This window comes from Homalodisca vitripennis, chromosome 2 (assembly GCF_021130785.1).
Source record: "Homalodisca vitripennis isolate AUS2020 chromosome 2, UT_GWSS_2.1, whole genome shotgun sequence".
Classification (NCBI taxonomy): domain Eukaryota; kingdom Metazoa; phylum Arthropoda; class Insecta; order Hemiptera; family Cicadellidae; genus Homalodisca; species Homalodisca vitripennis.
Genome location: NC_060208.1, coordinates 41,570,775 through 41,587,459, shown reverse-complemented (window position 1 = coordinate 41,587,459; position 16,685 = coordinate 41,570,775). Strand labels below are relative to the sequence as shown.

Sequence of the window (16,685 nt, the reverse complement as noted above, 5' to 3'; positions counted from 1 at the left end):
ATGTCGTACTCTATTAATAGACATATCCTGTACCCATATGCTCTCTATAATATAGCAAGAATTAGCACTCGTATTTCTCAGTACATTATAGCCAGTACCGTACTATATCTGTTGAGATACCCTGTAGCCATATTGTCTGTATAATATTGCAAGAATTAGCACTCGTATTTCTCAGTAAATTATAGCCAGTACCGGACTATATCAGTTGACATACCCTGTACCCATATTCTCTCTATAATATTGCAAGAATTAGCACTCGTATTTCTCAGTAAATTATAGCCAGTACCGTACTATATCAGTTGACATACCCTGTACCCATATTGTCTCTATAATATTGCAAGAATTAGCACTCGTATTTCTCAGTAAATTATAGCCAGTACCGTACTATATCAGTTGACATACCCTGTACCCATATGCTCTCTATAATATTGCAAGAATTAGCACTCGTATTTCTCAGTAAATTATAGCCAGTACCGTACTATATCAGTTGACATACCCTGTACCCATATTCTCTGTATAATATTGCAAGAATTAGCACTCGTATTTCTCAGTAAATTATAGCCAGTACCGGACTATATCAGTTGACATATACCCTGTACCCATATTCTCTCTGTATAATAGTGCAAGAATTAGCACTCGTATTTCTCAGTAAATTATAGCCAGTACCGTACTATATCAGTTGAGATACCCTGTACCCATATTGTCTGTATAATATTGCAAGAATTAGCACTCGTATTTCTCAGTAAATTATAGCCAGTACCGTACTATATCAGTTGACATACCCTGTACCCATATTCTCTCTATAATATCGCAAGAATTAGCACTCGTATTTCTCAGTAAATTATAGCGAGTACCGGACTATATCAGTTGACATACCCTGTACTCATATTTTCTCTATAATATCGCAAGAATTAGCACTCGTATTTCTCAGTAAATTATAGCCAGTACCGGACTATATCATTTGACATACCCTGTACCCATATTCTCTCTTTAATAGTACAAGAATTAGCACTCGTATTTCTCAGTAAATTACTGCCAGTACTGTACTCTATCAATAGACATATCCTATACATATATGTTCTATATCATATAGCAAGAATTAGCACCAGCATTTCTCAGTAAATTATAGCCATTATCTATTAACCGGAGGGCTCATAGCAATTAATAAATAACGTCTCTTTGTCTCTTGAATGTTCCGACTTGTCCAGAGAATGTTCAGAGGTTTGATCATGCCAGCTTAATATTAACTGTAGTAGTATACACAGAATAGTGAACACGCTTATGCTTCCACTTTTGGAGGGAGATAGCTATTTTACTAACTCAATACTCATATAACGATATATGTATGCTCCACGTACATATATTGTTATAAGTAAGAATATACCCAGATAATAAGCTGTTCTGTAAACAACTTCATCTGAGTTGTGTTCTACTTCTGTAACATATAACGATGGCAAACGTCCTAAATTCTTTTATCCTTGTATTCTGAGTTGTGTTCTAAAGTAGACTATTGTGTCTCACTTAATTAAGATAACTTTAACGGAAGAATGTTTTAGTAGTTTTTACATATAAATAATCGAAATTTAAACCTAAGCAGTGTGAGTGTGATGGTGATTAGAATATTTAAATATCTTAAACTTGTGGGTCAAAACATGGAATATTGGGATCTTACAACACACAAAATTATATCCGTGTTTAAAAATAAAATAATAAAACTCAATTCAAGATCTACAAAGATTTTTCCAAAATTACGTGATGTTATTTATTATTATATTTATCTCACGGGAGGGAGAGAGATTGTCCCGCACAGTATCATAAAAACAGATCGAACCACAAAAGCATGTGTAATTTTAAAGGCTTCGTCATCTTTAAATCTAAATACACGTAAATCATAGGATATAAATAAATTAATAAGAACTATAAAACTTAAATGGGAATTTAAACATTATATCTCCCCAATAAGTAGTTCCCCAAACCAATTCATTTCGTTCTCGTCATAAGCCTGTGGTAAATTTAATTTGTTTATGTAATCCCATTTGTTGTTAATATGACAAGTACTGATTTGAAACATAGATTGGTTCAAGGGACCGAAGTATAACATACTGTCTACATTTCATCCTACACAGTGACTTGTGATCTGAGGATGTAATAATTAGAAATCAGTTTGTCAGTTCAATATCCTCGGGCAGCAATATCACAGTCAATCAAAGTTGTCACCTGTGATGTGGATGTCGACAACGCTCCCCGCCCCATCAACCCATTACATAACGTTACTCCTATCCTACATAGTGAATTCTGATCAGATGATGACAATCAGATATCGGTTTATCAGTTCAATATCCTCGGGCAGCAATATCGTAGTAAATCAAAGATGTCACCTGTAATGTGAATATTAACATTACATTTCATCCTACACAGTGACTTGTGATCTGAGGATGTAATAAGAAATCAGTTTGTCAGTTCAATATCCTCGGGCAGCAATATCACAGTCAATCAAAGTTGTCACCTGTGATGTGGATGTCGACAAACGCTCCCCGCCCCATCAACCCATTACATAACGTTACTCCTATCCTACATAGTGAATTCTGATCAGATGATGACAATCAGAAATCGGTTTATCAGTTCAATATCCTCGGGCAGCAATATCGTAGTAAATCAAAGATGTCACCTGTAATGTGAATATTAACAGCACTTACTGACCCAGCAGTCCTTTACATAACGTTATTTCTATCCTACATAGTGAATTCTGATCAGAGGATGACAATCAGAAATCGGTTTGTCAGTTCAATATCCTCGGGCAGCAATATCGAAGTAAATCAAAGATGTCACCTGTAATGTGAATATTAACAGCACTTACTGACCCAGCAGTCCTTTACATAACGTTATTTCTATCCTACATAGTGAATTCTGATCAGAGGATGACAATCAGAAATCGGTTGTCAGTTCAATATCCTCGGGCAGCAGTATCGTAGTCAATCAAAGTTGTCACCTGTGATGTGAATATTAACAGAATTCCCCGCCCCAGCAACGCATTATGTAACGTTACTTCTATCCTACATAGTGAATTCTGATCAGATGATGTGACAATCAGAAATCAATTTGTCGGTTCAATATCCCCGGGTAGCAATATCGTAGTAAATCAAAGATGTCACCTGTAATGGGAATATTAACAGAATTACCCGCCCCAGCAACCCATTATGTAACATTACTTCTATCCTACATAGTGAATTCTGATCAGATGATGTGACAATCAGAAATCAATTTGTCGGTTAAATATCCCCGGGCAGCAATATCGTAGTAAATCAAAGATGTCACCTGTAATGGGAATATTAACAGAATTCCCCGCCCCAGCAACCCATTATGTAACGTTACTTCTATCCTACATAGTGAATTCTGATCAGATGATGTGAAAATCAGAAATCAGTTTGTCAGTTCAATGGGAAGTTATATCGTAGTTACTCAAAGTTGTCACCTGTGATGTAAATATCGGTAGCGCTCCTTTCCTCAACAACCTAACACATAAGTTATTTGTTCAGTCCACTCGTATACTGAATTTTTACATAAGCTGTCTTTGGAATAAACCCCATCTGACTAAAAGCAATGATAAAACATGCATTTTAAATTAGCTAGTAAATATTATTTCAAAGCGATATACATTAACTGTAATATCCTGCAAATATCAACACATCATTGGCCTTTCATATTGTGTTGATTTATGATTTTCTTAAATGGTAAGTGTTTTTATGAAAGTGAATGTCAATTTAGTGTATTTTTTAATACTTACTATCTCAAAAATGAAATCTACTTTGTTGAATAAGACATCAGAGGTTTTTCAAAATAGATCTTATTTATAAGTTTAATCTTTTTCGTCATTGCTGTTATTTTACATCTTTTTATCTTGCGAACACTAAGATTTAACACTTTTTCATGAAAAATACCGTACATCTTCTGATATGAGGTTTAAACAAAGAGCTAATATTCGTAATTGATCTTCATCATAATTTACTTAAAGACGTAAAAAGTTTGAAAAATGTAGAGCGAAGAATAAATGCTTTGGAGATTAAGGTTTCAAAGAGAGAATGATGTTATAAAATCCAAAGTGTAAAAGATGATTAGTAGATATACACTGTGGGAAGAAGATATTACCTTTTGTGAAGAAGTTATGGATGTTTCCACAGCATAAAACTGCACAGAGCAAGGGAACTCCAACAATCCACCATTATCCAAGCAGTATTTGCCCAGGAACCAATATACCTCCCCCCTTACCATGCAAGCAAGCCGCTAGGTGCTGGTATTACTTCATCAAGTCGATCTCTCCAGTCTCATTCTCCCGATATTTCAATATAGTTATCCTCTCAATCTTTATCATACTGAGAGTTTCTTCACTCTCTGATGGATTTCTTTACAAATAAAATTCCTTTTGTATGTTTCAGTTTCTTTCACTTAGCAGACTTTTTCCGGATTCACTTTTTCTCCGGCTTTGCAATTAACGCATTTAATACTATTTGCGCGAAATATTGCAGCCCTCCATTTTTACCCTTTATATCTTTAATTAGTAAGTTGACAGCTCGAACATTTTAAAAAAGTTATAATATATTTTGAAACCCCCATGAGAAGTTCCAGATTATTTTTTAGTTGAAAAGTTTTACTTAGACTGGTTTGATGTTTTGGTTTACCTAGATCTCAGATATTACATTACATTTAAAAATGAAATAAAGATAGTGCATGGGTGAAGTGTCCGCTTGAAGAGAAATTACGAAAATGTTCATTCCAGATTATACATTCTTTACCAGATTCGAACCAAAATAATTTTAGGTTATTGATTTACCTCTCATGACCCTTCATTACCTAACCCTTCACAGATCTACGACACTAAACCATAGGACAGAGTCAGAGATGTACTCTCAATTTATAACAGAAATGGAATTGCTCATAAAGTTTAAATTTTGTTGACCAGAATATATTCCCAACGATAAATTCAGAAGAAATAATGTATAAATATCTGTAATCTTGAAATATTGGATTCAATACGTATTATTAGTTGTAAATATTATTAATTAATTTACATTTGTTCCTAGGAGATTTATTTTGCTAACGCTCAGTCAATCTCCATGGAATGACGTGTACTATCGTGTGTGTTGCTCAGAACTCGAAGTTACTTATCAAGAAATGAGGCTTCATGCAACATTTCAAGTCAATTTTGTTTAGGTTACAGCGTTCTTGAGATACGAGCTCGTATCTTGCTTATTTCATTGCACCACATTTGATACTATGCCACATACTTAAGGCATATGCCATATGCATAAGACTGTATTAAGGTTTTTATAATTTTATTCATTATACAATTTCCTCGTTGCAATGATGGTTACCATGGAACAATGTGCATCTATATCGATCTCAGTATTCTCTTCATGTAACATTTAAAGTCTACAGGTATCTTAATTTTGGATATATCGTGCGGGCAGATAGAAATTATCATTTTTCAGTTACTCGAGTAATGGACTTATTAGCTAGTCTAACGATCAGTCAATTAAATAAAATCCTTAACAGATCAAACCGATTAATGAATTATAATTTGTTAAGAAATAAATAAGTGGGCATTATGAATGTTTACCGCTTGGATGCGTAATGGTAAAAGCATTGTATTGAAAAAGAGAGGAAGCGGATCAACTGTAGGGCATAGTAGGATTTTGCAATATAAGTTTCTTGTCAGCATAATTATGAAAATGGTACTGGTGGTTGGGGTTTTAACTAATAGTATTCAAATAGTTTAACTCGTGAATGCACTTTTCTCTGTGTTTCGTGGAGTACCTGAGTAATAAGAAAATTATATAAATAACCAATTCTGAATTACTAATGTATTAATTATAATTAATTCTGCATAAGTAACAAGCAGATAATTTCTGCAAACGTTTAGCTCAAACTTCCATGATAAATCTTTTCTAGTTGTATTTTAAGGGATTGTTTAAGTTTACCTAGTTTTATTAAATATGATAATTAATTTTAAAATTTACGATTTTTAAATAGCAGAATATTAAAAAAATGTAGTATAAAATTAGAAAGAAAGGGTAAAATTTAATAAAAAACTTAAGTAGAGCAGAATAAATTTATATTTAGTGTATTTGAACGCATATTTGAATTATGACCTCTGTAACATTAATTGCAGTAATTAAAAGAAACTTGTGCAAACATTAATTTCAGTTAATCTTTGATTTGGTAGTAAACAGGTTTTTCTGTTTTATATATAATTCAAGAATATTTCTGTTGCAGCTCATTAGACCTTGTATTTTAAAACTTAAGTGCAATTTAAACGTAATACCTAAAAGTCTCTAGAATTTTTGAAACACCATAATCTCTACGTACCCCCAGACTTTTCTGGATACAGGATCACCGAGGTATTGTTTATATTAGAAATATCATAAATTTAGAACTGCTTACGTGTTGATTTACAATCTGTATTCTGGTTTATGGCATATCCCGACTTGTGAGAATTAATAGTCTCTGGGATGTATAGAGGTACTTCTCTATTCTTCCTCCTAGAAGCTCCAAGAATACATAGGGACTATATACAAAATTTGACCATTGGGAGTTCCCTGCTACTTGCGTGAGTTCCTGACGCCTAGAAGTTTCTGATTAGTCTCTAAAAGCTCCTGGGATGTCTAACGTTGAGAATCCCACTGTAAAAGTTCCTGTGCTTCATGATATCCTAGCCTCTGGGATTTCCCCCGACCTCTAAGAGAGGTCCTGTGAGCTGTTACATTCTACGAGAATTCTGACTGTTTTCGGTCTTAGAAACATGTCAGTGTGAAGACGCCTCCGCCTGTAAAAGTACTTATACTCTAGACAGTTCCTGTATCTGAAAACTACCAATTTATAGACGCTGCCGTTCTCTTGGAGCTTCTAGTCTCTGAAAGCTTTCTGTCTGTAGATTGTTTTCATATCTAACAGATCCTGATATTCAAGAATAGGCTATAGCCTTAATAGTTTCAAGGTCTCTAGAGAGTTCTGATCACTGGAAGCTTATCAGCTCAAAAACCTCGTGATAAGTAGTACCTCAGACTCTCAATTTAAGAATACTTGGAAATTTGAACGTCTGAAAAAAAGTTTAGTTTATGGTTTTCAAAGTAATAAGTTATTGATGTAACTGAACAATGAAATTATATGTCACACATTAGCTTTATTAAGGGTTTTATCTAAGTAGGCTACAATGAATATTAATTACACTAACAAATGCATCAAAAGAGGGCTGTAATTGATCGTTTTTCAATTTCACTTTTAGCAAATATCCCATAACATTTGGAAATTGCCTAAGGGTAGATTAAACTATACCTAGACGTATTTTCATAGATTCAGTAGTATCACTCTAAGATTGCCAATAGAGTATTTCAGCTGGCCAACACTTGCATTACACTTAAAGTACACTTTCTTCTGCTGACGAAGTTTTGCTTGTTCCAGTGACGAGGAACCTCGCCCCCACGTCCCGCCAACCCGAGGCCTCCACCCCTCCAGACACGGCTACCCCCGCCAAACCCGAAGACAGCCCTTCTGGCAAACAGTGAGTCATTTACATTCTGCACTTATTATATCTTGAAATATATACAGCACATTAAAGCAAGCCTTGCGAGCAGAAAGCATGTCTTAGTAACTAATCTTCATTAAGACGGAATGGTGAACTGCTAACAAGTTGCCGTCTTAGAGACAATAGTTTAAAACAGTGTATACACTATGTGTATCTATGTATCTTTTTTAAGGAGGACGCATTCGATGATCACAGCTGATCATGATATACCAGATTTTATGAAGAGTCATCACTCCACACAAACGATCATCCATGATGTTTTAATAAAAAGTTGATAATAATTGTTAATCTTAATAAAACAAAAAAGGAGTTTCACTTTTATTTTATGTTTGATAATATATTGTTATACAGCAAACAACATTACAAAGTTAGTAATAATAATATGAAAAATTTTAAATGATATTTTCAGTTGTACTTTACCAAGGATGAAGAATCTTATGAGTAATAGTTCATTCCAGAAGGACCCTGTTCTATCTTCCTCTTAGTCTACGGCGGAGACCCAGCTTGTCTTGACAGGCAGAGAAATAGAGGATTTGGATGGGTGTGTGTGTATTTGAAGAATCTTTGGTAGTTTATATAAGCTGTTTCAATTAGAAATATAATTTTAAGGTCTTTCTATAGGATTTGGTTGCCCTATAAGATGAGAAGGACCACCTGTTATGAGTTTTATCCTTTTTAAGTGAAAAAGGTTAAATTTGTTAATAAACAGGGTTTTTTAAGTTGAATAATGTTTAGCATAACATATTATGTATGTCCTCTAACCCTTTGTACTCAGTGTAACATAATAATTCATTTACAACTTAACGTAAGCCATCGCTATGAAATTATTTATTTAGCAGTAAAATGCGTTCTTTACTTTTTTGGATGGCCGTATAATTTTAGAATTTTATCAATATACATAATAAAAGCTTCTTGATTGGTAGTCATTTATTTGACAATGGCTCTTTGAGGGATTAAATTTATTTTTAAAATTATAATAAATATACAATACATATTTTTTGAAATAGCTATTGTAATGTGTATCATTGCAATGTGAATAAAAATGTGTAAATTGTTATCAGCACAGCGTGAAATATAAATCAGTAAAAGGGGCCTAAAGACTGTTGGGCTGTAGATAGAAATCGCCCACAAAATCCTCTATATATTAAATATAATTTCATTAAAATAATTACAAACTAATTCATTGTAATACTCGTAGAAACAGGATTTTTTCCGGACATTTGCCGTCGCTCAGTGATATAGTACAGTCAGTAATACTACGTTTCGAGATCTGCAATCTGATATCTTCCTCAAGTTAGCCAGTGAGTGCAGACCTATTGTGTCCTGTATTCTGGAGTTTAGTTTTAATAATGAGTGTTTAGTTTTTATTAAGTGCTGCTTTAGAGTAAGTGAATAGAATACACACAAAATGGCTGTTGTGGTTCCTGAACTTATGGGTGTCACAACGCTTAGGTAAGTTTTGTTTAGATTATTCTAGATTGTACTTATGTATTGTACTCATTCATTCATCTGAGGAAGAGATCAGATTGCAGATCTCGAAACTTAGTGTTACTGATTGTATTTTTTTACTGAAGGATAACACATTTCCGGAAAAAAAATGCTCGCATCACAATCCTTATGTCGTCAAAAACAAACCTCAAACAAAGAACTAATTAACTACCAGATAACACTTAAGAATATGGATCGTGGATCAACTTTTTACAGACACTGGCATTGCGTTGTACCGAACGGCCCAGTACAAAATAATGTAAAAGCCTTTGCAAACAGTTGTTTGAATCAATGCAGTATGCTTGTTGTAAAAATTAAGTTTAAAGTCAGTTCAGAAATTGACGTTTCTTATGGTGCATGAATCAGTCGTCGATATGATTTTTGCCGCGTGATAACAAATCAAACAGCTTTGTGCTTACGTGACGCTTGCAATTCACAATACAGTATCTCTGTTGTAGTTGCCTAAACGATGCCTTTTACGACTAAGACTTTAAGGGGTCCTTTAAATCGTTTCCATCAATATTCTATTGTTATCTAGTTACGTGTTTCAAAGTGTCTATCGGGATTGAGAGTGGATGAACATTAACTTTAATAAGTAAGAAGAGTTAGCCACACATTTCAATTTATATTGCAGTGATGAGGGGTAATAAAACTGACAGACATAATGCTTGAAATTCAGTTTTCAATAAAAGTCAATACTATGTCATCTTGAAAAATACATAAATTTCAAGCCATACTACTGCTCATAAATTTTACACATTTACTTATTATTATCATTATATAAAATGCTTTATTTTAATCAATTTTTGTCTGAAAGGTCAACAGCAACAATTCGATCCTGCTGCTCAATTCGAGTAATATTTAACAAGAAAGGAGGTGTAATAACTATTATAATATATTTAATAGATCTTAATACCTACAGGGTTAAGTAAGAAGGTATAACAGAATAGAAAAGTGTATTGAATTTTACAGTAAAATATTTAATTATTTCAGTAATATTTAGATAAAAGTATCAAAGTATAAAATATTTATTCCTAAAAATAGGTAACATAGCATAAAATATTAATATACACTTTTTTATACCAGTACCATGTTTTCATCACATTAAATTATCGTTGGTTACTTTAATTCATAGATCATTGACATCCACATTTAAAAATTATTATGTTTCATTTTATCAAATTTAATGAATCCATCGTTGCCGACATTTTCTTTATGCATATTAGTCTTATATCATGATTATTAGCAATCAAATTTGACTTCGCTAGGTAGTGTATATAGTAGTTCCGAAGCAAACTATATATTTATTTAAATTTAAAATATATAATAAAATAAACCGTTTGAATTCCTAGAAGTGAACTAGGCACTGTAGCCAATAAAATGTATAGACAACTAATAATATTCTTGAAATTGTAATTACCAAGAATAGTAATTAAAAATCCTGTCTCGAATTCTATAATTTGATTTGTTTAGCTGTACAGCAATATAGAATTGCAATATGTGTTTTATCAAGCGTATACATGATTTCAATCAAATGGTTATTAGATTTACATTAATTCTACATTAGTGTTCCAATCATGATCTAATATGTAATCTTTAGAACTTTCAATGCTGCAAGGTTTTGGCACTACCAAACTGAGTATTTTACGTTCTTTCTGAAAATTTGCAATGTATGTCTAGAGATAGTAAACAATTTCTACTTATTGAAGGAAAGTGTTTTTGTATTCCACCAATTTTTCAGTGAATAGTCTATAACACTGGATATGTTTTTATTCTATATTATAATAATAAACTAATAACAAAAATTGCAACTGATCGAAATATATATATATATATATTTTTTGATATTTTGGTTTTGTGTACATGTATATACGCGAAAATACAATAAATAGTCAAAAACATAAACTGATTCTAAATAACAAAATCACCATAAATTATCACACTGAATTAATTAGAAGCTGCGTTTACACTATATAGGTACAATTTGTTTGATAAACATATTTTCTAAAAAGTTTGTTTTTTAAACTTTGATCTTTTGTTCGTTGAACATACTTTTTAATAGTTGAAAAAAAAGGCCTAAAACACTTTTTAGACATTTCTAACATGTTTAAATCATTAAACTCGTCATCATGACGCTATCAAGCAGGAAGTCACTGCCATAGATATATTGAGTGTGTTCTTCGTTGGAAGCGGGGAATGCATATAGTGAAATGTATAGTGGAAAGTTTGCAATTAGGTAAAATGAGAATTAAATATATATATAAGTACTTCAAAATGGCAAGTACAGTCTAGTACTAGTAAGGAAGACAAATTTAAAAGAAAAGTTCATAATTCTGGGATGCAGTTCCAGGGAAAGAAAGACAGTCATGATGAATGTATGATTTTAGGCTGCTGGTGACCCTTACATGACTTTATTCAAAATTTAAGTGCCAATAATGTATAAAATTATACAAGATATTTAGCGAAGCTCTAGTGAAAGAGTATCATAAAAAGTTCAAAGAACGATAAAGGCGAGCACATGTTTGTATTAATTATAACTTTAGAAACGATGACATTTTTGCATCATATTGGATTACCAATAATTGAACCTTTACTGAATACTACCTTATAAATACTTATCCAAAATGCAATAAATTTGTTGTTAACATACAGTTTTAATGTACGAATTTTTTTCAATAAATAAAAAAGCTTGTTTATATTTTACACTAAAATCTTTCAGTGTTATTTTGACTGTAAATAAAAGAAAATTCAGCCATATTAACGGGGTTTTTCTTTAATATGGAAAATTTATTGCGATTTAGAAGGCTCCTTGTAAAAAGTACATTTAGATACATGAACTTACGGAGTTGAATAAAGGCGTAACACTACTGAATCCAATTGTGTATTATCATCATTTTTCAATATATATCGTGATTGTTCAAAATTTTCATTATCACTACGATTGGAGTTTTGTTCATGAACATTCACAGAGAGAGGTAGATCTTTAGCTGAAGCTGTTCTTCACACAAGACTGGAGTTCACTAAAGAACTGCACAATGAGGAAGAACGATGAGCATATGAATAAGAGATTAGATCTTTAGCTGAAGCTATCTTCACAGCTAGTCACAAGAACAAGACTGGAGTTCACTAAAGAACTGCACAATCAGGAAGAACGATGAGGCTGTGTATAGACAGAGAGTTAGATCTTTAGCTGAAGCTGTTCTTCACACAAGACTGGAGTTCACTAAAGAACTGCACAATCAGGAAGAACGATGAGGCTGTGTATAGACAGAGATTTAGATCTTTAGCTGAAGCTGTTCTTCACACAAGACTGGAGTTCACTAAAGAACTGCACAATCAGGAAGAACGATGAGGCTGTGTATAGACAGAGAGTTAGATCTTTAGCTGAAGCTGTTCTTCACACAAGACTGGAGTTCACTAAAGAACTGCACAATCAGGAAGAACGATGAGGCTGTGTATAGACAGAGAGTTTAGATCTTTAGCTGAAGCTGTTCTTCACACAAGACTGGAGTTCACTAAAGAACTGCACAATCAGGAAGAACGATGAGGCTGTGTATAGACAGAGAGTTAGATCTTTAGCTGAAGCTGTTCTTCACACAAGACTGGAGTTCACTAAAGAACTGCACAATCAGGAAGAACGATGAGGCTGTGTATAGACCGAGAGTTTGCAGCATTATCTAGGCCAGTAAGGAACATAGTAATGACCTATCTCTGCAATGAATAATAATTTATGTATTTCAAACTTGGTATGAGCTGCATATGTTATTGAAATTGCTCATTGTCATTGCAACACTTTCTCTATATGCATCGAATTAATAACGTTTTATGTTGGTTTGAAGCCATTTCAGAACCATGTACGTCTATCCTGACAACTTAACTGATTATTCTTTTGAGACCAAGCTGTAGAAAAATTTTACTACACAGTGGAGGCCTTATATTTATGGAAATCTAGCAAAACCACTTTATACAGTCACAAAACACAGTAAAAACATGAATTTAGAATAAATTGTCTCTTTCACTGTTTACTGACATTCCCACTGTTCTTGCAAAAGCGTGTTCCTCATGAAGGCTTGTAAACATGAAAGGCTACATAATAGTTTAAATGAGTAATAATAGCGGGGGAGCCACCAAATCAGCGACCATAAACGTTTTCTGAAGCGTTATGCATTTCTGCAAAATTTCTTGTTTTACATTTCAGTATTTTATGCGATTTTATGTTTTAAATTTAACTATTCCTTAAATTTGTAGATGAAAATAAGTTTCTAGCGACTATTATGTGGAGACATGGGTAGTACAAAATTTAAACGATTTTCAGTTTTTACATTTTTTGAGATTTTACTAATGTTACTTGAAACTCCAATGCTAATAAGTTATAGAATGTCACAACTTTTATTGAGCAGATTAATATAAGGCAAAATTAGTGAATATGCAAAATTCTATCCCTGTTTAAGTTTATTACATATTATCGGTTTAACACACAACAAATTTTAAACACCTTACCCAATTTGTCGTTTACATAATCTGCCATAATAATGAGAGAGCACTGTATACTATATTTGTTTTATTTATTACTATATTACGCATTAAAAATATATTTTAAAACGGCTTTATAGACTGTACGGAATCCACTTTACTGCGAGCCCTGTACATCTTGGCAGCTAAAATTCAATTTAATACAATAGTCATTTGTACTCTGGAGGGAGGAAAAGTAGCACAAATGTATTGCAACTTTTTCAATCAACTACTTTACCCGTATTCTGTCTGAGACAACTTACATGAGTTTTCAGCATGCAAAGTAGTAAAGTAGTAGATTTATAATAGGACCGTACCGTCCTTAATAACTTTCTTGCCTACAAGAACTTTTGCTAACTCTGCTACACATGTAGTGAAGTTACAACGCGTACTAAATATGGAACTCTTCTCTCTATAAAGTGCTGTTATTCTATTCAACATAATATGGCATAGCTTTATAATAATTATTAATATTTAAAACAATACAATGTAACAATAACTATTAAAAGCTAGTAGGCATGTACGATTGTATCACTTGCTGAGACTCTTCTAGGTTTCACTTGTCTTCAACAAGTACTTTATGTTATTTTATTTCTTTTTCGTTTGTGCTATGTGTTGGAGTTTCAGTTTTTATAACGAATCTTTAAGTAATAGAAGAGCTGAGAATAAGGGTGCGTTGTTGAAACAGGGCAACGACAGTTTGGATACGTAAAGAAGGTTTTACCTTACGACAGAAGGTATTACGTAAAAAAAACTAAAAAAAAAAATAATTTAATTTGCATCCAAACATATTTTAGTTTTTGTTTGCTGAGATTAAACGTTTTGAATATTTCATTGATAAAATAATAATTTTTTCAAATTATTTTCTGAATAACCTTTAAAAATGTAGATAAATTTAAAAACCGTTTAGGTGCGTATTAGGCTTTTAAATTAAACACCTCCCATAAATTTACCACTAAAAATAAGGTAGTAAATATAAAATGGAGAAGTATGTCCGTTGAAAATACGTAAATAAGTAAAAGTGCATGAGTTTTAACATGTTTGATACGAAAAATACAGAACAAACCATGTTTGTAGACAAATATTTTGTACAACTATATGACATTTTATCTTGTGACATTGTAACACTTGTGATGATGTTACTTTAGTGTATTGGTCGCTGACTTTGGTTACGTTCTGTCGGATCCTTCCATACTAACAGTCACTACAATAGGAATATTTGATCAGTAGCGTTTTAGTTCCGCCACTATGGTGAATCAATCTATTACCAATCTGGAGGAACCTACAGCGTCGAAATAGAGTAAACTCCTAATCGAAATAAATAAATGTCAGCTTCCCGTTCAGCTTCTGGATTTCCGTGTTTGTACATAAATAATAGGCAATAATAATACTTGTCGTATGTTACGTTTCAAAGTAGCCTTTAGCGAAAATATCCAAATTTTTCGGTAAAATGTGAAAAGTGATTGACGCAAACGAGTCGACCGTATAAAGCGTTGTTTGTTATTGTCAACAGTACTTCACACGCCCGCCTGCACCACGGAGTTCACTTTCCTTGCTAAATTATTTCGAACTACGAAACCAGTTATGAATACGCCACATAAGTGTTAGCGTAATAGGTTTGAGTGAAAATATCAAATCTGTTGTTCAGTTTATTGTTGAGATGTTCTGGCAGACAATCATACATAAAATAATCTTTTACTCGTATATCCTCTCCCTCTCCCGACAGATAAAAGACAAATTGTACTGTCCTATTAAGTGGCAAGCTTTATGATTATACTAACTATGTGGCAATGAAGCTTCACCCTTCAAGTCTGTAGGTCTGTTAATTCTCGAGGCGAATGAAATTGCTTACCCATCGATCAAGATCTAAACGTTATGTTTTATTAGATACCTGGCCAGTAATTAATTATGATTAGTGATTTTGTTACACTTTTTTAGTGCTTCCATGTTTCACACTTTCCTACTTTTAGGATTTAGGTAATGTTTCTATTATACTTTAGTACAATAAATACAGTTGCTATTACAATAATTCTGTACTTGTATGTTTTTACATATATAAAAATAGTAGTGTATTAGATTGTTTAATAATTTCTGAATTGTTGAAAATTGGAACTATTTTCATTGAGAAAATAGTTTCTGTTTTATACACCTTTAAAAGGCCAATAATACAGCTTTTAGCGTTTTTACAGCTTCATTAATAAGTGAATGAAAAATCTACAGTTCTTAGCTAAACTCAACGCTTTGTGGTTTACACTGCTTCAAAACATCCGTAAGACAAATCTTCTTCAAATATTATAGCCACACTGTGGAGAGCTATCTTAGTCAACACATTTAGATTTAAATTGCCAATAACACATATTTACTTTCACAGGTTAGTTAAAGGGAGCAGAGCTGCACCATGATTATGTATTCAACAATAAGTATGACCAACAGCGAGCAATAGGTCTATTGAACAGGCAGTGGCTGCCAGCTTTTTAACAGTTTGATGCTAGCGCTTCAGCCAATCATGATACTGTTCCGCACACTTTAACTCAACTAACTCTACGTGCGGTTGTGTATTATTGGTAGTACCGGTTTAAAATCCATTTACTGGATATGGCTCTCCTCAAAGATGGAGGGGGTGGGGTAATCATAAAATTTTAATTAGGATGCAGGTCGCTTAAGCCCAAGTAGAATAATTTGTTTTAATAGAAAAATGTATTATATTTAAACATTTCTCAATTAATTTATTGTGAAATAGTCGTGTGTAAATTTAACTCTAAAAAGTAACTTAACTTTGGGAGAACTGCGGTAACCTGTACCCCAGGTTGTTCCAAAATACCGAATTTTGAGTGCGACCATAAACCGATTGTATCTGAGCATGTAAGCGACCACGTACTCTTTTACCAGGAAGGTATAAGGTTAAATAGTTAAATATACATTTCGAGACGGATGGCCAGTCAAACCCAGAGTTAGCAGTGAAGAAGGGTGGTCTCCCTCAGGGGTCAGGTTGAGGGGGGAGGGGGTAGACGATCGATGTCAGCATCTGTTGCTCTGTCACGTGCTACGTACGTCTCACCCAAACACAAAGAGGATTCATATTGCAGTAACTTCTAAAAATAGAATA

General features: G+C 33.1%; 1 protein-coding gene across 1 annotated transcript in view; it reads left to right on the top strand.

Annotated features, from left to right (window-relative positions):
- LOC124355608 overlaps nt 1–16,685 on the top strand; it is a 198,467-nt gene that overhangs the window by 110,759 nt on the left and 71,023 nt on the right. Inside the window, exon 3 of the mRNA XM_046806770.1 lies at nt 7,456–7,555. Within this exon, the coding sequence (XP_046662726.1) occupies nt 7,456–7,555 (100 nt within the window). The remainder of the gene's footprint in view (nt 1–7,455; nt 7,556–16,685) is intronic.